The 19,692-nt window shown below is 47.9% G+C and overlaps 1 protein-coding gene across 4 annotated transcripts in view; it reads right to left on the bottom strand.

Annotated features, from left to right (window-relative positions):
• Positions 1-19,637, bottom strand: part of DDX31 (DEAD-box helicase 31) — a 73,086-nt gene extending 53,449 nt beyond the window's left edge. The window contains exons 1-11 of one of the 4 annotated variants that reach the window (XR_007146496.1): positions 19,378-19,559; positions 13,882-14,138; positions 13,700-13,775; positions 12,725-12,768; positions 11,533-11,603; positions 10,493-10,557; positions 4,380-4,424; positions 2,978-3,019; positions 1,951-2,015; positions 263-382; positions 49-155 (exon numbers count right to left, since the gene is read on the bottom strand). Coding sequence is in view for 3 of the 4 variants with exons in the window: in XM_047831185.1 (XP_047687141.1) it covers positions 49-155; positions 263-382; positions 1,951-2,015; positions 2,978-3,019; positions 4,380-4,424; positions 10,493-10,557; positions 11,533-11,603; positions 12,725-12,768; positions 13,700-13,775; positions 13,882-14,138; positions 19,378-19,476 (991 nt within the window). In the remaining variant the exon portion in view is untranslated. Of the gene's footprint in view, positions 1-48; positions 156-262; positions 383-1,950; positions 2,016-2,977; positions 3,020-4,379; positions 4,425-10,492; positions 10,558-11,532; positions 11,604-12,724; positions 12,769-13,699; positions 13,776-13,881; positions 14,139-19,377 lie in introns of all 4 variants that reach the window. The other 3 variants (XM_047831185.1, XM_047831186.1, XM_047831187.1) reach the window with 3 other exon arrangements.
• Between the last annotated feature and the right edge of the window lie 55 nt (positions 19,638-19,692).

Raw genomic sequence — 19,692 nt, forward strand, 5'->3', positions numbered from 1 at the left:
ACCTAGATCGTTCCTCTTAAGAACAAAGAGCGTGTCTTTTCAACCCACCTTCTGTGAGTGTGGCCGACAGCAACACGTTTTGTCGTTGCTGGCACTCGGCATTCACGGCATTGAGTATCACTGTGATATCCTTTTCAAAACCCAAATCCAGGATTCTGTGGTTTCAAGAGAAGGGATTTTACTCCGCATGCAAAGTGAAGGCTGCCACGAGAGCACAAACGGCTCGCTGCTCCTACCGTTCATGCTTCTGGGCGAGGCTCACCTGTCTGCTTCATCCAAAATCAGCCACCGTATCCGACTAAAATGAATGTTCTTTGTGGATTTGATATGATCCACCAGCCGCCCAGGAGTCGAGATAAGGATATTTATTCCTTTGCGGAGTCTGTTTAAAATTACATATCATAAAAGTAAATCAAACGGGGCTGTATCAACAGAAAACACAGGAAGAAGGCACAGGAGGCAGATTCATTTGTAGCACCAACGTGCACGGCTTGAAGTCACGGCAAACAGGATGACAAATGGATACGAAGATACATTTGAGTTTCCATTTCCCTCAAAGTTTCTCTTGTCTAGAAGGTGATTATTAAGATCCGACGTCGTATTAAAATCATAAATGCAATAACTCTGAAAAGAATCTTTACTGTATAATCCGGTGCCCTTTACCTGGTTCGTGGATCCTTTCTAGGACATTCCAGAAAGATGGTCACCTAGCCTGTTCGTTCTTGAAGGTTTCTGCGCCATGGAAACTCCAGTCTAAATGAGTTACCGCAGGCCAATGTGGTCTAATGGCTAGAACGGTTTCTTATACTGAACCTTTGTTTGTAGCCTCCATACAACGGGCACCTAACTTTGTCCCACAGACTAGGGAGAATAAATCTCAGTTCTTACTCCCAAACACCCTTTACTCCATATTTCCATAGCAATACAAGCTTCTAATTTTTAGCTGAGTGTATTTTCCAGCCTCTCTTGAAGTTAAGTTTGGTCGTATGCCTATGTTCAAGCGATGGGATAAAAGGATAAAGGGAATATGCAAAAACCACAAATATCTCTGGAGGGAGTGGGGAGGATTATCTTTGTTCCCGCTGGCAGGGAACGAGATGTAATGGCTGGAGCTCTAGCAACTCGCTAAGACTATGGAGTACACTTAAAAATGGAAGCCTCACTTAATGGCACAAAAAGGCAGAAGGAACCTGGTTCCTGACACCAGAGCTTCATGCAGGCCCTGGATGCGTTACCGTCAGGCTTCTTAGATGTGAAAGGAAAATACAACCGCCATATTGTTTGTGCCACTGCTGTTTGTTGTTGTCGTTATTTACAGCTGAACCAAATCTAACCAATACCTTTAGGTTTCAAGTTTAGTATTTACTCCTCAGTTACAAACTACACACAGAGCTGGGTGTGACTACTAAGCGTTAAGCTACAATAAAAATGTTTCAAAAAGAATCCAGACAACGTGGGATTTATCTGTGGCAACGTTTTCTCCTGAAATTACCCATCACCAGTTCCTATACAGAATTAGGAATCAGTGTTTTGGATATACAAAGCAAAGCGTAAAGCATTACATGTGAGTTTAGTATCTCGCCTTTGTAGAGCCAAATGACAAGTCCCCAGACTCCCAATGTGCACAAAAGAGAGTCACCGAGGCGGCTGGATACCAAACAAGGGGGACCAAGGGATGCTGGGCGGGGAGAGAGGATGCTAAGCGGGTGGGGGGTATGGTTACCGACCACGGAGGAAGGGAACCTCTGTGGGCTCGTCGGTATTTCATAAGACAGCACCGCCTACAGGCGACAGGTCCCCGCTGCCTCAATCTGTCCCTCCGCTCTGGGACTAGGAAGCACAGGAGGAAACAAGACTCTCTCCAGGTTTAGAAGGACCAGGTCTCATTGAATAGGAAGGCAGAACAGACAGACTCAGACAGGAACGGACCATAAACCAGGCTCCGCATACCTGGCCTTTTCGGATTTCTTCCTCTCTCCGCCCATGAGCACCCCAGGCACGATCCAGGTGAACGGCTACAGGAAGACACCAGATGAGAATCAGAGCAGAGCCCTCTTCCCTGCAGACACAGAGACCGAATCCAAGGTCTTCTCCCCTAAAGACGCTGGGAGGGAAGACCTAGGCTTCACTGCAGACGCTGTCACTGTGCAGATGCCATTCCCGGGCATTGCCCGCCCCAGTGACAGGCATCAGGCACTTAAGTCACAGCTCCGGAACTGGCTCCCGGTGTTGTGAGAGGAACAGAGGCTTTCTCAGGGATTCAAACAGCTTCTCTGCCTTGCCCCGTCGAGGCCGAGTGGAGAACACATTTGACCTAAGCACAGCCCTTCCTTACTCCCCACCCCTGACAGAAGGAAGGACAGATCAATTCTCGGCTTGGCAGGCGCTGGCTCTCCTTTCTTAAACCCGACGTGCAGCTTTCTGGTAGCTTTCCACGTGCTCACTTCGGTTATACCTGTGAGTCTCCACGCGCGCCTTGTTAGGGACTATGGTGAACACATTACAGGACTCTAAGCACCAGGAAACCCCAGTAATCTAAGCTAGAAATCGGCAGTTGGTCCACTTCGGATCAGTCAAAACCTACAAACTATACCTGGGGAGAGCTGAGACGCCCAAGCAACAAAGCGAAATTAAAATAATTCCTTGCTTTTTGAAAACAAAGGTAAGACTGGCAGACTTCTCTGGGGCGCCTGGGTGGCGCAGTCAGTTAAGCATCCGACTTCAGCCAGGTCACGATCTCGCGGTCCGTGAGTTCGAGCCCCGCGTCGGGCTCTGGGCTGATGGCTCAGAGCCTGGAGCCTGTTTCCGATTCTGTGTCTCCCTCTCTCTCTGCCCCTCCCCCGTTCATGCTCTGTCTCTCTCTGTCCCAAAAATAAATAAACGTTGGAAAAAAAAAAAAAAAAAAGACTGGCAGACTTCTCTTTTCTCAAAAAGTCAGGAAAAAAAGGTAGAAAACTGGACTCGCGGCCCGCCTTACCTTAAGCAGTTTCTGGACAGTGTTGAAGCTTTGCAGAGCCAGCTGTGAGGAGTGAGCAGTTACAGATACTGAGCAGGGTTGTTCCCACCCGCCCCCCCCCACCTCCGCCCCCCACCTCCCCAATCTCTGAAAAAAATTTAGACAACATGAAGTGATCAGATCCCAACCTGGGCCTTAAGTTTTCAGGAAAAAAAAAAAAAAATCTGATCCACAGAATCTTCTCAGAGAATATACCTCGCTCTCAGACTACGTCTGAAAGCTGCCAGTTTGGAGACTTGGGCAGAGAGGCCGCGTCCATTCCTTGGACACACACAGAAACAGTGTTGTGTGCTCCCTCTGCTGGCGCAAATTCCCAGAGTGCCACACAGAGAACCACAAGCCTACGGTGCACGTGGATGGGGAAGCGTGCAGCATCGCCCTGGACGTGCCTCTCTTTAGGAAGAGAGGAAAACAGAACGTGCAGGAAGGAGTCACCTGAAGGAGCAATCGACAGGCGAGCCTCTGGGCACCTTGCTTTCAAGGTGGCGTCAGGTATCCTGCAAGTACGCCCCACGGAGCACCGAGAGACGGTCACCCCCGAGTTTATTAAAGGAACAGAATCTAACAAGCCCAGTGGAGACCAGAGGAAGTGAAAATTAACGTAGGTTATAACCGTTAACCACCGTAAGAAAGCCTCAACACAATCCCTTTATCCAAGCGCACGTACAGAGTTCCCACATGCTTAGTATTCACGACGCGTCCCAGGGAAGTAGCAAGTTTGCCGCTGTGAAAATTTAAATAGCTCCACGCCTGCTCCTTCCCAGGCCTGAGCTGAGAAAGGGCACTGCAGGCTGTGTAAGGCTGTGTTAACAGGCTGACGGGAAACCTCCATCTCCGCGATCAACTCTCCGCAAGGAAGTGATTAGCATTTGATAGAGAAAACCGGTGCCCTACTCTGCACTTGCCTCCGTAGGCAAATAAACCAGATCAGACAGAAGAGATTCCCACCAAGACAGAAGAAACACGTCGAGAAGCTTAACTTGCAAGAACACGTAAAATTCTTGGTACCATGGCCTCTTTTAAAAAAAGTTCACTTTAGGGCTGACTGCTCTAATTTTTAATTAAGCTATAAAAGAAACAAAAAAGTCTGAAAATGTCATTATCTTAATTCCTTTTAAAAGGACAGAGGCTTATCGTGTCATTAGTTTTTAGACACCAGGGAAATGCTTTTCCATACTCAGCTTATGATTTTCACAGAGTCTTTGAATTTTTCTTCTTAACAGGAACCAGAGGGATGGTCCCAGGCCAAGGTAAGGGTGCAGCAGGGAGAAAAATGGTAAAACCTACTTTTAAATTTGAACGGGTCTTACTCTCAGAAGGAAAGCACTTGCTTAAAAGGCGTCCCGACAGTGAGGCTGCTTACCTCTCTCGTCGGCACCAGCACCAGGGCATAGGGGCCATCACTGCGCTGTGGACACAGAAGGAAAGAAACGCCATGAGTCAATGAACGAAGGTCACGGGACTCCGGTGGACAGAACCCGAGGGCGGCCACTCGCAAACATCAGAAGCGTCTCATGAGAGAAGGGGACTGACTACGATGCCCACTACTCTTCTCATGCAACCTTGTTCTAAAGGTTCTGCCTCAGGGCGCCTGGGTGGCTCAGTCGGTTGGGCGTCCAACTTCGGCTCAGGTCACGATCTCACGGTTTGTGAGTTCGAGCCCCATGTCGGGCTCTGTGCTGACTGCTCGGAGCCTGGAGCCCGCTTCGGATTCTGTGTCTCCCTCTCTCTCTGCCCCTAACCCACTCGCATTCTGTCTCTGTTTCTCTCAGAAATAAATAAACATTAAAAAAAATTTTTTTTAAAGGTTCTGCCCCATGCGGTCAGACAAGAGAAAGAAAATACGTATAAAACTGGAAAGTAGGAGACAAAACAGTCATTATTAGATGACAGTTTATCCTAAAAAACAAAACAAAACAAAAATCTACTACAAGAAAAGACAACTCAGTCAAGTAGCTGAATGCAAACTTAATACACACAAATTACAGCCTTCTGACATAAAAAAGTTAGAAAATACAAGGGAGGGGGGAATCACCCAAGAGCAGCAGCGGGAACAACAGGAAGGCTGACAAAAAATGTACAAAATGCTTGTGACAGAAACTGTAAAACCCTTCTGAGGAGCATAAAGTAAAATGTGAATAAATGGGAAACCATATCCTAGTCTTGGATAAGATGGCTCCTTATCACAAATGAGCCAACTGTAAGTCAACCCATTAACGTAACGCGACCCTAAGAAAGCTGCCACAAGTCTGCGCATATACACACGCGCGTATAAAATAACACATATGGACAAGCTGATTTCAAAGTTCCTATGAAAAATCAATGTGCAAGAATAACCAAAACATGTCTGAAAAACAACAGATGTTAAAACGATTTAGAACTACCATAATATAAATAACGGACAGCAGCATACAGAGATCACAGCAGCAAACCAAGTCTAGAACAGAATCAAATACATGCAGAATTGTATGAAATAAGGTGCATTTTGCATCAGTAGAGAAAAGATAAATTGTTCAGAGACTTCACAAGCAAACAAAGTTAGAGAAGTAAAGTTGGAATTAAGTTGGCCATTTTCCAGATGACATAAATCTCAGAAACTATACGACATCAATACATTTTATAACATAAAAACTTTTAACTTTAGAATGGGCAAACAGTGACCAAATAAAATCAAATAATAAACGACAAAACGAGGGGAGAGAAAGGGCCAGTTTCCTTAGTTCACAAAAGGCCTATAATTCAATGAAAAAATGAAAACAAAAAAGACCACGACGACTTATATAGAAAAATGGAGACAGGACACAAGTAGCTAATTCATGGACGTGAGAATTCAAGACATGGCTTTTACACATGCAAAGAGATGCTCAACTCCGCTGTCAAATGAGCAAAACTTAAGCAGCCGATGGTGTCACTAGGGCACGGGTGAGCAGGGACTCCTGTACTGCCGTGGGGAGAGCGCAAAGTGGCTTAACCCATTCGAAGTTCAGTGTGGGGGGCGGGGCGCCTGGGTGCCTCAGTGGGTTAAGCATCTGGCTTCAGCTCAGGTCATGATCTCACGGTTCGTGAGTTCGAGCCCCACACAGGGTGAGGTTCATGAGCTTGAGCCCCACTTCTCTCTCTGCCCCTCACTCACTTGCACCCCCCCCCCCCTCTCTCTCAAAAAAAAAAAATAATTAAAAAAAAATAATAAAGTTCAATTGTGGCGTTACCCACCGAATAAAAATGCCGCTCCCACTGTCAGGGGTTTCTTTAAAAGATACGCCCGTAAGTGTACGTGAAAAAGTAAACTATTTTACAGACTGTATTTGTAACAGTCTCGTTTGTAGTGAAATACTGGATGGAAGGGAAGTCCTACCAGTGAGGGGCTGACGCCCTAACTCGGGGTACCCCCATGCAGTGGGACACCAGACGGCCATGAAAAAACAAGGCACGTGGGCACGGTACTGCTAAGAAGCCATCCCAAAGCGTGTTAAGTGAGCACCAACTAGCAAGGCACAAACATCATGTACAGCAAGCAACCTCCTGTGTTATCGCCCCAAACACAACAGAAAGAAACACAGAAGCTCCGGCTGAGGGGGAAGGGGCCTGTGCGCCCCCGCACTCGCTCTCTCTGCAGAGACCAGCCCTGGGAGGGCCACCAGACGAGCACAAGGGCATCGCGTCCCCAGAGAGCCCTGCCATGCGGGCGACAGGGACTGTGAGGACTGACTTCTCACCGTGTATTTTTTGGTACTCTTTTAATCTTGTAACGCGTACACTGTATCTAAAAACATACGTGTAAAAAAACCCAAAAAGCACCCTGAGAAAGGCCCCACAGTCAATGGTGACTTGCACCTCCAAAGTGCTCACAGACACTCAGGACTTAATCAAAACCGTGTCAGGGCAGAAGCTAAGTGTGGATTTAGAACAGGTTCAATTACAAGTATGGATTTCATGTTTTGCATTGGAAACATTTACCCACGAGGAGGAAAGGATTTGGAATTCAAACTAGAGCCGCCTATCCTCGACGTCAAGTCTGCGAGGCTGTGCTGAGGCCCAGGCAAGAACGGTAAACATGTTAGTACAACGGTATCAGCGTGCCACAGTGTGACGTTACGAGATTCTGACATTTCAAAAGGTGTTACTACACACAGAAGAAGAAAGAAAAATCAATTCCTCGCAGGGCAGAAGTGAGCAAAGAAGGATGGTTGTGTTGTTTAAAAAAAAAAAAAAAAAAAAAAAATCGGAGCCCAAATAACTGAAAGAGCGAAAACACAGAAAGCCAATCCGTTCTCATTCCATCGCCAAAGTAATTTAAGACTCTGCTGGGTGCCTTGAGCTTCCTGCTCCCTCCAGATCGGTTTTTTACAGGTCAAATCATTTCACAATGAACTCCAAGGGTCCCTATTGAATATTACTTGAAACGAGTGAATTAAATTTGAGCTTAGAGAACTCTTTCTACAGAAAACTTCAGTCTTGAATAGAATGAGCCGTTACTGACATTAAAATACACGCAGTAAAGAAAAACCACCACGTGGCTTGTGAACGTCTCTGTAGAGCAGCAGAGAAAATCACTGCCTTGCAAACCGGCCCCGCGCCCACGTGGTGATGCTTCCGAAGCGTCCGCCTGCGTCCGCTCAGAACTCAGAAGCTCTCGGCAACCCTGGCGGACACGCGCTGCCTTCGGCTCCACCCCACCGGTGACGTCACTGAGGCACAGAGGGATGGAAAGATTTGCCCGAGGACACACTCAGACCCAGGATGCCACCTGCCTCGGGTACGTGATCCCACCTCTCTCGTCCTCGGTCCACGGGCCTATGAGACCAGACGGTGGGGCTGGAACCACAGGACCCGTTCCGGCTCAAATAGTCCCAAGCTCTTCAACGATAAGCGTGTAAATAACAACCCGCTGCTCTCAGGGAACTGTCCTAACACGTATAAACGGATGAGACTTTACCACATCGTTGCAATACTTGGCCTTTCCTCTCCAGCTGGGTAGCGTACAACGCCAAGTCCTTTGTATGAATTATCTTACTGTGAGGTGCCCAATGGGAAGAAAACATCGGTCACCTGTAGGAAATACATTCCTCACTCATCCACATCAGAGGAAATCGGTATCAGCAGTTCAAGTATCTTTCTTGTCTCTTCACACGCGCGCACACACACAGTACTATTTATGCAGCCAGATCATCCAGTACATACTGTTTTATCCTCTGCCCTTTTTAAAAAAAAAAAAAATTTTTTTAACGTTTATTTATTTTTGAGACAGAGAGAGACAGAGCGTGAATAGGGGAGGGGCAGAGAGAGAGGGAGACACAGAATCCGAAACAGGCTCCAGGCTCCGAGCTGTCAGCAGAGCCCGATGCGGGGCTCGAACTCACGGACCGCGAGATCATGACCTGAGCCGAAGTCAGACGCTCAACCGACTGAGCCACCCACGCGCCCCTCCTCTGCCCTTTTTTGATTAACATGTAAAAACACCTGTCAAGTTCACAAAGAGTAACTGAAAAAAATACCAGTTTTAATGGCTATGTAAGGTTCCATCACTTGGATGTTGTGTAGGATTTCAGGTTTTTTTTTTTTTAATTTCTTTTTAATCTTTACTTTTTTTTTCAAGAGAGAGAGCGAGTGAGTGAGCGAGCAAGCACGAGTGGAAAAGGAACAGAGAAAGGGAGACACAGAATCCGGGGCAGGCTCCAGGCTCTGAGCTGTCAGCACAGAGCCCGACCTGGGGCTCGAACTCAGACTGCGAGATCATGACCTGAGCTGAAGTCGGATGCTCAACTGACTGAGCCACCCAGGCACCCCGGACTTCGGTTTTATTGATTTAAAATTATGTAAATAAGTTTTAAGTAAAATTTAAATATTGACTTTGAAATGAATTTAAGCTTACAAAAAAATTACGCAGATTATCCAAAGAACTCTCTTATATCCTGCTCCCAGCTTCCTTAGGCAGTATTGATTCTCAAAATCCCAGTACAAGGATCAAACCCAGGAAATCAACGCTGATAAGCTACTATGAGTGAATCTATCTACAAACTGTACTCCGGTCTCACTGACTGACTTACTAACGTCCTTTCCCCAGACTAGGATCCGATTCAGAACCACGTGGTTGCATTTGGCCACTACGTCTCCTTCACCTCTTTTGACCAGGGGCAGTTCTTCAGCATTTCTTTGTATTTGTTTTGTTTTGTTTTGTTTTGTTTTTCCTGTGACCGTAATACTTTTGAAGAGTAATGGCCAGTCACGTTGCAGAATGTCTCTTGATTTGGGTTCGTCTGATGCTTGCTCACGATTAAATTTGGGCCAGAAAGCCACAGAAGGGACGCCGTGCCCTCTGGGCACCTATCTGGAGGGAGGTGCGTGAGCTCAGCACATCTGCGCACTGGTGATGCCCACACTGACCGCCGGGGTGAAGGCGGTGACGGCCACTTCCCCATCGCAGAATTACTGTCTTCCCCTTTGGGACTAAGAGGGGTCTTGCAGGGAGATGCTTGGAGACCCAGTAAATCTCCCAGTTTTCGTGCCGCTTTCGTCCACTCCTTCCAGCGCGTGCCGATCCCTGTGGGGGCGGTACAACCCAGGCACCTGCCAGATGGCGACATTCTACTTCCGTCACTTCTGTGGATGTCCGGAGGAAGTCTACGGGAAGGAAGGCCTTTCCTTCTCCCGTTTCTCTATTTATTCAGTAACTGATTTGTATCCGTTTGTCCCGGTGGGTATAGGTTTTAGCCTCTGGGCTGCAATCCAGTGCTATCACTACTTGTGTAGTCCCTCGGTACCAGGTAGGCTTGGTCCACGCCTAACTCTGTGTGTTCACGCCGAGAAGAAAAGTAACCAACCAGCTCTTCTCAGCTGCTTGTGCACCCACCTCACCTCCTATTTCAGGTCTCGCCCTGTCCTTCCTAGTGAGGATAACCAGGGACATATCTGTGGGACTCTGGGCGGGGTTTTGAGATGATGCCTGTGCCTCCGGAGCCTGGCAGTTAACTGGCCTCCTGGGGAACCCAATTCTGGCCCCTTTGGCCCAAACGCTAACTAAATGTGCCTCCCAACTAAAGACAAGACTCCACCATTGTTCCCGAGCCTCCATTTCTTTCTGTAAAATTAGATGAACAGAAATACCTGTAACTCGTTGGGCCTGGGGAGGTGGGGGGGGGGGGGGGGGCGGGGGCGGCGGCGGCTAGGATTTGAGAAGATGACACTTTGGCAAAGCATCCGGCACAGTGTATGACACACAAGGAGCATTGATTTTACAAACGCTCCCTGTTGGATGTGCTGTGATGATTACAAAATACAGTTATTCTATTCTACTCTGGGCACAGTCTTCAGATGCAACCTGTTTGTAGGACATAAACGTCAGTGAATGAATTAAAAAAGAGGCAAGAAAACAACGCTAAACGAAAACAGAGTCTTTTGGTCCCAGTGGTCCTGCTTTGGTTCGGTTCCATGGTTGCTTACGTACCACGAGCAGTAAAACAAACACACTATACTCACCTGTATTTTTGATTTCATTGCTTGAAGAGACTGGACCACAGGGATACAGTAGGCAAGCGTTTTACCTTTTAAAAAAGTACAGAAGCAGTTAAAATCACAGGCCCTAGAAGATGGAGGGAGGGCGAAGACAGTAAAGAAAATGGTCTCTGCTATCTTTGGGCAGCACTAAAAGCCAGGGACAGGAAAAGTGTTAAGTCCTACATCCAAGAGCGGTAGAGACAGCATCTGCCCCCCTGCCATGACTCCCAATTTTGCTCTGTGAACGTGCTACTTCCACAAACACCCTGTAGCTTCAGCTCCTTTCTCCAGCCAAGAAGGGAGGCAATGACACATTTCCCAAGTTACACAAAAGCTCAACTAGATGACTATCCTTCAAAGCCAGAAAACTCCTCCTCAAGTCATCCTTAATCACTCAAATGAGCCTCCTGGTCAAGTGAATGATGTGGGCAGCACCGAGGTGTTTAGAAGCCAGTCTGAACCCCAGAGCTAGCCTCTAAAGACCAGGAAGAAACCAAGGAATGGCAAAAGCCACCAGGTGGGTGGCCGAGCTGGGGGGAGTGGAGAACAGCTGATTAGCCCCATGCAGGGCACAAGAGGGTCACAAGAACACGTCTACAGACAATGTGGAAGAAGCAAAATCTGTGCTCCACGTTGCAGCAAAACAACTAGCATCCAATCAGTGCGTGCTCATGTTGAACCATGCTTTATTCTAAGAAACTATTTATCCCCCACTGGAGGGAGAACGGGCAGCTCGAGCCACAGACGGTGGACTGGGCAGAGCCCTGACAGAGGCTCTGCAGAGCGAGAGCAGAACCTGGCCACGCGTCCGGATCACTCCTGATCACGGCACCATCAGCCACCCCCTTCCTTTCGCCCCAAGAACAAATTCAGGGCCCTAATCAAGAGAAGCATGGCCTCCCCTCCTCCCCCCAAAAAGCAAAGCAGCCGCCACCACAGATAGCCATCTCGCTACGTGACCTACAAGGTGACTGTGGCCTTGGTATCGGGGGAAGAAGGACAGAAGTTAAATGATGACTGACCTGAGCCCGTCTGAGACCTCACCAGAGCATCTCTGCCCTCCAGCAACACGGGAATACTTTGCTTCTGAACGCTTGGGCCACCCAAAAGAGAGAACACATGCTCGTATGTAATGTTTCACCCTGTCGTGTTTACAGGCAGAGAAGCAGGACACACAGATCGCAACCGCCCCCACGCGTCGCTTGTCTGCCAACTGCCACCCTGGAGTATCGAGACATTCGAGCGAAGTTGCTGAGGAGCTTCTGACGGCTGGAGGAGTAAAACCTCAATTAAATTTCTGGAACTCAGTTGAAAATGCTGAGGCAAGCCAGAGCCTGGCCATTCTGGCAGCCTGATTTAAAAAAAACAAAAACAAAAACAAAGGGACAGGCATGGTGACAAGCTGGAGCTACCACGAGAGCATAGCACACATGCACCTGCCTCCCGTGGCAGACGTTGTGGAAAGAGTCCCACGCCAAAGGGTACGAGAAATCTTGTGAGCCATCCTGATAGCCTGGAGCTCTTCTCACTCTCCAGAAAACCAAGGTGCACTAGGATGTGTCCACATGTGCATTTAAAAACAAACAACAAAAAGGGCACAGAATTCATTTAAATTTGGTTGATGAAACTGAATAAAAAAATTGGGGAGGGGGCTCCTTATTTCACTCTTCAAAACTCATCAATTTGCACCTATAAGTAAAATGTGATGACTGATAAAATGTAAACACGCATAGGTGCTCACAAAAAGGAAGTTCACCTCTGCTCTACGCCTCTTACTGTTCCGTTTCCCAGAACCGTCACTACTAAACACTCAAAAAATTTTTTTCAATATCCCGCTCTATCCAATCAAATACCTACTCCTGTCTTTTTGGTTGCCTCTAATTCTTACTAGTAAACAATGACATGAGAAATTCTGCATCATGGACATGTTATTCTCAGGGAAGCATGGACGGCAGCAGGATCACATGGAGACCGGCATCTGGACCAGTTTAGAGCTGAGAACAGAAGTAGATGGGGACTCAGCCTCTCCGTTTAACAAGTGAGGGAACGGAGTGGCTAAGTGATGCGTCAGGCCCTCGATGGGCAGCAATCTGGCAGTGTTCTCTAACACCAAGACAAAAACGTGCTCTGTATGCCACAGATAATTCAGATCTCATCTGGTTATAGCCATCCAAGTTTTAAGAAAATCAAGACTGGCCTCGAACCCTTCCTTACCTGGTCATGCTAGTCATGTTTAAGACCGTATTTATCGTGGAAATCTAAAAGAGAAAACAAAAAATAAATATTTTTAACTTCTGACTTTTTGGTAAAAACCTATTTAATGAAAAAAGAAGATACTGGGAAAAAACTGATGATTATGTTCAAGTCAAGTTCTTCCAACCCAGTGAGTCTCGCCTGGGGGTGGTTCTGCTCCACCCCTGCGCCCACACAGCTGGCAACATCTAGAGAGATTTTTGGTTGCTACAAGTGGAATCAAGTGAGTAGAGGCACGGGTGTTGCTGGACATCCTATCACACGCAGGACAGTGCTCATGACAAAGAGTTATCCATCCCCAAACGCCCACAGCACGACCCTGCTCGATGTCCCTGCTCAAACCCGTAGGTGCGAAAACAGCTTACGTAAGGCACCCTGAAGGACCAAGTGAGCTGTGACCACAGGAGCAAAGGAAAACCAGAGTCCCTAAAAGTTAACGCATTTTTCTCTCCTTACTCATAAATAAGAGCGGAAACTTCACTCATGGTTAAATTAAAAAAAAAAAAAAAAAAAAAAAAAAGGGTCCATCTGTTTGTAGAAAACGTGTGTTAAAACAGCCCCGTCTTCTTCAATTCTTTGTAACAGGCTACCCTTGAGACGAAGATGCCAGCTCAGTTCCCTCTCCTATCCAGATCAGCCTCCGCGTCCCGTCTACCCATGATTAGGAGCCTGTGCTAGGCACACTAGGTGAACTGTCTGGCCTAATTTGAATTAGGTGAGGAGAGTGTTTGGTTCCTTAAAAAGTGGGTGCGGATGGAGGTTGGGACAGTGAAGAGTAACGTAAGCTCACTGGGATTATCCCAGAAGAGCATCCCATCAGTCTGACTTCACTCAGGTAGCTGGGAGCAGAAATAACCACTCTTTTTCTTTCTAGACATTCCGAACGAATAACCACATCGAATAAACCGACCACGCGAGACACTGAGAGATACTTACTAAATGTGGGTGGAGGTCCAGTTTGTGAAAAGCGTCTGAGGTGAACACCTGTTCTTGCACCTGCTTTACTACAGGTCTGCAAATGACGAACAAAACCCGGGCATCAGTTCCGATCAACAGAGCAAAAGGCGCAATACACTTCACTCCTCTTATTCCCGAAGTGCATCTGTGCCTGAACATACCTGTGGAGCTCTGGAATTTCGGGGTTGTTTTTAAATAACGAAGAAGTCCTAACGCATGGTTTCTGCTCTCGGTTTTTACCGCTCACACCAACCAAAGATTCATTCGGAGAAAATGTTTGCTGTGCCTTCCCCTTAAAAGTCCTTTGTGCTTCTTTAGCAGCAGCTTTCTTGGCTGGGAGAAACGCCGCCGCGTTCCTCCGCTTCGCTGGGGGAGCCTCACTGGATGCTTGGTACTTTCTTTTGGTAGCCTCTGCTTGCTGCGTCGTTCCCAAAAGGAGAGAGCGACAAGAGATGCATTAGTCCATGAAGACAGACCTCACAGTGAAGCCTGACTGCCCACAGAATTGCCTCTCTCCCTGCAGAGATCATTACGCCCCATATGTCGAGCAACAGTTTAGGGTCTGCAATCGGATTCTTTGACTCGGCTTTTTTCCCCCCCCAAAAAGAAAAAAAAAAAGAAACCAAACCCCCCAAAAATCTCAGCTCATTCATCCCCTAGACCTCACCATCCATCTTAACTATCAACTCAACCAAGATGAGGGTAAGGATAAAGAAGGGAGAAACCTTTTGGGGGCTGAATATTACCAAATGGGAGTCTCCGTTAAGGGAAGAGAGAACCCACCTTGTGAAGTGTGCCCGCTAGATCAATCCGTTTCCCCGGATGTCCATCTACACAACAAGAACAGGGGAGGGGAGCGCAACCTCTCTCTCCACCAACAAAGCCTGTTGGTGACTACACATGGGAGGCTGCATCCCAGCTCATGCCCAGGAAGCGGAAACCTTCATTACCGCTCTACCCCAGAGTGCTTGGATCGCTGTCACTCTCTCCCCTCACGCTGCTCCCCCAGGTTCAGATGGCTTGGAGACGATTCCTACTCGCCGTTTCCATTCCAAATGAGAATTCTACTCCATCCATCACTTCTACCACAATTATTTCCAATTCTCTTTGCCTTTCAATTCCCCATCTGATAGTCGGTCGCAGGCTACAACGCTCGATATTTTTTTTTTGCCTGTTGCTTCTCATTTCCATAACACGAATCTGGCTACCTGCACCATGTCCAAACTTCTCCTAAGAGAAGAAGCATCCAATTTTCTCTGGAAAAAAATTTGTTTCCTTTCTGCCTTCTCTTCCAATTTACGCACGAATACAAAAACATCCCGTGAGTAGCTAGTGCTTATTATCCTGGTGTTTTCATTTCTCTTGGAATGTCATTCTCCCCTTAGCTCGAAATGATGAATTCCATTTACACATCAGCTTGCTTTAGCCATGACTGTCAGCTTCAGGCTAACCTACCAATAACAGTAGTTGTCTGTTCCTGGCACCACAGGACTCCTATACCCAAATAATTCAATAAATACAACTTCAAGTATTTAATATTAATAAAGTTAAGTATTACTAATTAAGTTAAAAATAATCTTCATTTTATAAATTTATTTTTACAAAGTTCCAAGTTCATGAATGTTCAGAGTAAAGAAACAGATGAAGTCAAGTTCTGGGTCTGCTGAATCATCTGCAAGGCACAATGAAATGTGCAGACTTTCCCTGATTTATGGAACTAGGGACTCTCAGAGCATAAAAAGGCCTGAAGGCCACTCCCACCGTGAACAGACTTTCTACCACCGTCCCCCAGACAGATGGCCTTGCAGTAGGCTTTGCCTCCACACCTCCTCTTACTGCTCTCCATCCACCGAGGCAGACCGAATTCTAGGGGTTAGGAAGCAGCTTCTGACATTCAGACAAGAGCCGCCTCCTTGATCATCTCTCTACTCGTCTGAGGTTTGCTTTCTGCAGCAACACAAAACAAGCTTATTTCCTCTAGGACATAACATTCCTTCACACATGGTGTAAATCTTTTACTTTCTTCTTTGGAATAAATATTCCAAACAGGACGTGAACTTTTGATCCTTTATCATCCCAGTCACCTGTTATGCTCAGGTCAACTTCTTTAAAAGCAAGTATTCAGAGGGGCGCCTGGGTGGCTCAGTCGGTGAAGCATCCGACTTCGGCTCAGGTCATGATCTCGCGGTCCGTGAGTTCAAGCCCCGCGTCGGGCTCTGTGCTGACAGCTCAGAGCCTGGAGCCTGTTTCAGATTCTGTGTCTCCCTCTCTCTCTCTGACCCTCCCCCATTCATGCTCTGTCTCTCTCTGTCTCAAAAATAAATAAACGTTAAAGAAAAAAATTTAAAAAATAAAAGTATTCAGGATCAAGCACGGTATTTCACAGGGCTTCCACTGCTCTTAGGCTAAAATTAAAAAACCTGTAACATGATCTACAAAGCCCTCTAGAAGCTGGCCTCTGCCCATCTCACCAGTCTCAGCTGTCCTGATCTTCCTTAATTCCTAGAAGGCACCATGTTCCTTCCTCCCTCAGGGCCTTTGCACATGCTATTCCCATACCCCTGTCTCCAACCCTCACTTTGGCTGGTTAACACATACTCATCCTTCACATTGAGGCTTACTGGGTCCTCAGAAGAACCTTTCCTGACCTCTTCTCTCCACGTAGTCAAGCCAGGGTTCCTACTCTTGGCTCTCCTGGCACCCTTATTCTTCTCTATAGCACTCGATACAATAACAAGCATAAAATGTAATTTGTTATGCGGTGTCCGTCTTCCCGTCAAACCACAAACTCTATAAGGAAACGGACAAGTCTGCCCAGTAGAGCATTGAATCCCCTGTATGAACTCATGTCTGCACAAAGTAAGTGCTCAATAATAAATACTTACAAGATGAACAACACCCAATAGAATTATCCCTCTCCATAAGCCGGACACCATTCCCCTACTTGTTAGCTTTTCTGCCCCACATCCACAACACGTTCATTTAAAACACCCTACTACATAGTGGCTATCAAGTAGCTTGATTCTGAACACAAGGCTGGACAATTAGCCAAGCCCTTGAAGAACTCACAGATTAGTGGAAGAGAAAACCACAAACTCAAATCTGTGTTTGTACTCAGAAAAAATATATACACAAAGGCTCGTGAAAGCACACAATAAGATTCCCACGGCCCGCGGCAAGGGGAAAGGAGGCCAGGAGACAGACATGCTTCAGGAGGTGGCATCTGAGCAAAGAACATACCTGAATCTACTGAAACATCAGCTCTACAACATTAAGCAAATCACCTTCCTCTGAGTCTCTGCTCCTGCACCTGTAAACCGAGGGGCGTTCTGGTGGATGACCTTTAGGAGCCCGCCTAGGCCTAAAAGCCTAAATGCTACACCTCTGACATTAATAAATACACTATAGCTCAGGCAGGACGCTAAGTACTTAGGTGGATTATCTAATGTATCAATACAGGTACTGCTATCATCCCATTTTAAGATGAGATCACTGAGGCAGCAATATGAGGCGATTTGTCCCAGGGTCACCAAGCGATACAGGCTTTGCTCAGGCACTGATTCCACAGCCAGGATTCCTGAGGGTTGTGCTATAATACCATTTTTTAATTCCAGCTTGGTTAGAAAACATCGTATACAGCTTGGTCCCTCTTTTGAGTTGTTTTCTAGAAGGATATACACCAAAATGTTAACCAGAGTTATATCGGAGTATGGCAATTATGGATTTTTTTTTCCTTTAACATACTTCCCAAATTTCCTACAATAAATTTGTATTGAGTCATCAAAAAACATTTTTAGAAAGAAAACATTCTACGTAGTGTTATAAACAGCATAACTTACGTTGTTGAGGCCTTTCCAAGTTCAGAATATTAGCTACTCATCCCAAATTCAGGCCACTGGCAAATTTGATCAACGTATCTATAATTCTCATTCAAGACATAAAAAATGTGGATGCAGACAAGGGCACCACAGACCCTTGTCATGACCTTATTAATACATATCCTTTGATATGGTTCAGGCAATCATAAAACCAGACACCCTATTTTTATTTATTCAACTCACTCAACAAAGTTTGGGGATTTTGGGGGCGCCTGGGGGACTCAGTCGGTTGAGCATCCGACTTCAGCTCAGGTCATGATCTCACACCGCGTCAGGCTCTGTGCTGACAGCTCGGGGCCTGGAGCTTGCTTCGGATTCCGGGTCTCCCTCTCTCTCTCTGCCCCTCCCCCACTTGCACTCTGTCTCTCAAAAATAAACAAACATTAAAAAAAAAAGCTTGGGAATTTTTTTTTAAGATTTTATTTTTAAGTCATCTCTACACCCAATGTGGGGTTCGAATTTACAACCCCAAGATCAAGGGTCACACACTCCGCCGACTGAGCCAGCCAGGCGCTCAACAGTTTCAACAGTGCTTCCCACTTGTCACTAGGCTCCTGTATGGCACAAGCCTCCCACTGGCCTCTGGATGTAGCGATTCCATTACTCAAAATGGTGCCAATACGACTTTACCTATCGTTGGCATTTATCAAGTGCTTTTGTGGGCAAGAAAATACATAGGATCTTTACATATATGATTCCATTTACTCCTCATAAATAACTTCATACGAGGTAGAAACTACCGTTCTCATTTTACGGGTAGGAAAAGTGAGGATCGGACCTCCCTGCAAGGTTACAACATCAGCCTGCTGCAAAGCTGGCTTCTAATCTCAGGTCTGTCCTACCCAGACCCCAGGGTCCCAGGGGCTCTTCGGTATTTCCCCTTCCTCCTCCCAGAAAAGTGGCTACCCCACTGGCTAGCTGAAAACTCCAATTCCCAAACCTCTAAATCCTAAAGCTTGATTATCACTGAAAAATCACCAAAGAGAAACCCTAATACCAACTCGAGGAATTTCAGCTTCAACGCGTTGGATGAACTGACCTTCAGCAACCAATCCGTCAACGGAATCACCTGTTGCTTTTTGGAGAAAACACACACCTTCCTTGGCCCAAGGTCCTGTAACTTACGCCTCTACAAGGGGCTTTCTGCCCTGCAGCCCGCCTCTTTTCCAGGAGAGAAGTCAACCGTCCCAGAAACCAGTTTCCAGCTCTGGCTTGGTTTAAATTGAAGGCACCGTTCCCCTCCCTAGTGAGCGGAGTATACTGATGCTCCGTTATTCTCTCTCCCCACTGCCCGTGGATGAGAATCTAGGCCACTTTTGCAAGTTCATGAAGAAAAGCTCTAGTCTCCAGTCCTCGTTCCTGCAACAAACGACCCCTGGTTGAGGCAACGGCGGCTGAGACAAGTTACAAAGAGGCGAGGCCGGCAAGAGGCCGGGCGGGCACTCGCCCCGGTGTCAGGTCCTAACTTGGGGTGGGGGTGGGGGTGGGGGGACGTCGGGATCCGCCGCTCACCCCTGCCACCCGCAGCCCGAGAGCCGGCGGGCGTCCCTCCACGCCCGCGCCGCTCCCTCCTGGGACATCCCCGCGGGGTGATGTTCCGGTCCCAGACACGTGCCCCTCTGCGACTCCTCCAGAATCTGCCAGATAACCCGCTTCCCAACCACCGCCCCGGACTCCGGCGGCAGTTCCAAACCCTACCCAGCGGCGAGGCGGCCGCTCGCGAGGTGCGGCGGGCCGGGGCTCAGGTGCGGACGGCTCCGAAGCCGGGGCAGAACTCACCCGCCTCGCCTGGGCCCGGCGGGGTCCCGAGAGCGTCTCGGGGGCGGCGGCGGCCGGGGACTCGGCAGCGCGGAGGAGCAGCCCGCCGGCGGCGGCCATGGCGCGCGGCGAGGCGCGGGCACGGGCGGGCGCGGCGGGACCGGGAGAACCGGGCTCGGCCCGGGCCCACGTGGGCGGCGCGCGAGGACCCCGCGCAGCTGCCCCGCCGGCTCCTGCGGCCGCGGCCCTTCCGGGTGCCGAGGCGTCCGCGAGCGTACGGGCCGCGGCGGCCGCTGCGCGGGGAGTCCCTCGCGGCTCGGCCCGTGGCGGGCGATG

Source organism: Prionailurus viverrinus, chromosome D4, assembly GCF_022837055.1.
Source record: "Prionailurus viverrinus isolate Anna chromosome D4, UM_Priviv_1.0, whole genome shotgun sequence".
Taxonomy (NCBI): domain Eukaryota; kingdom Metazoa; phylum Chordata; class Mammalia; order Carnivora; family Felidae; genus Prionailurus; species Prionailurus viverrinus.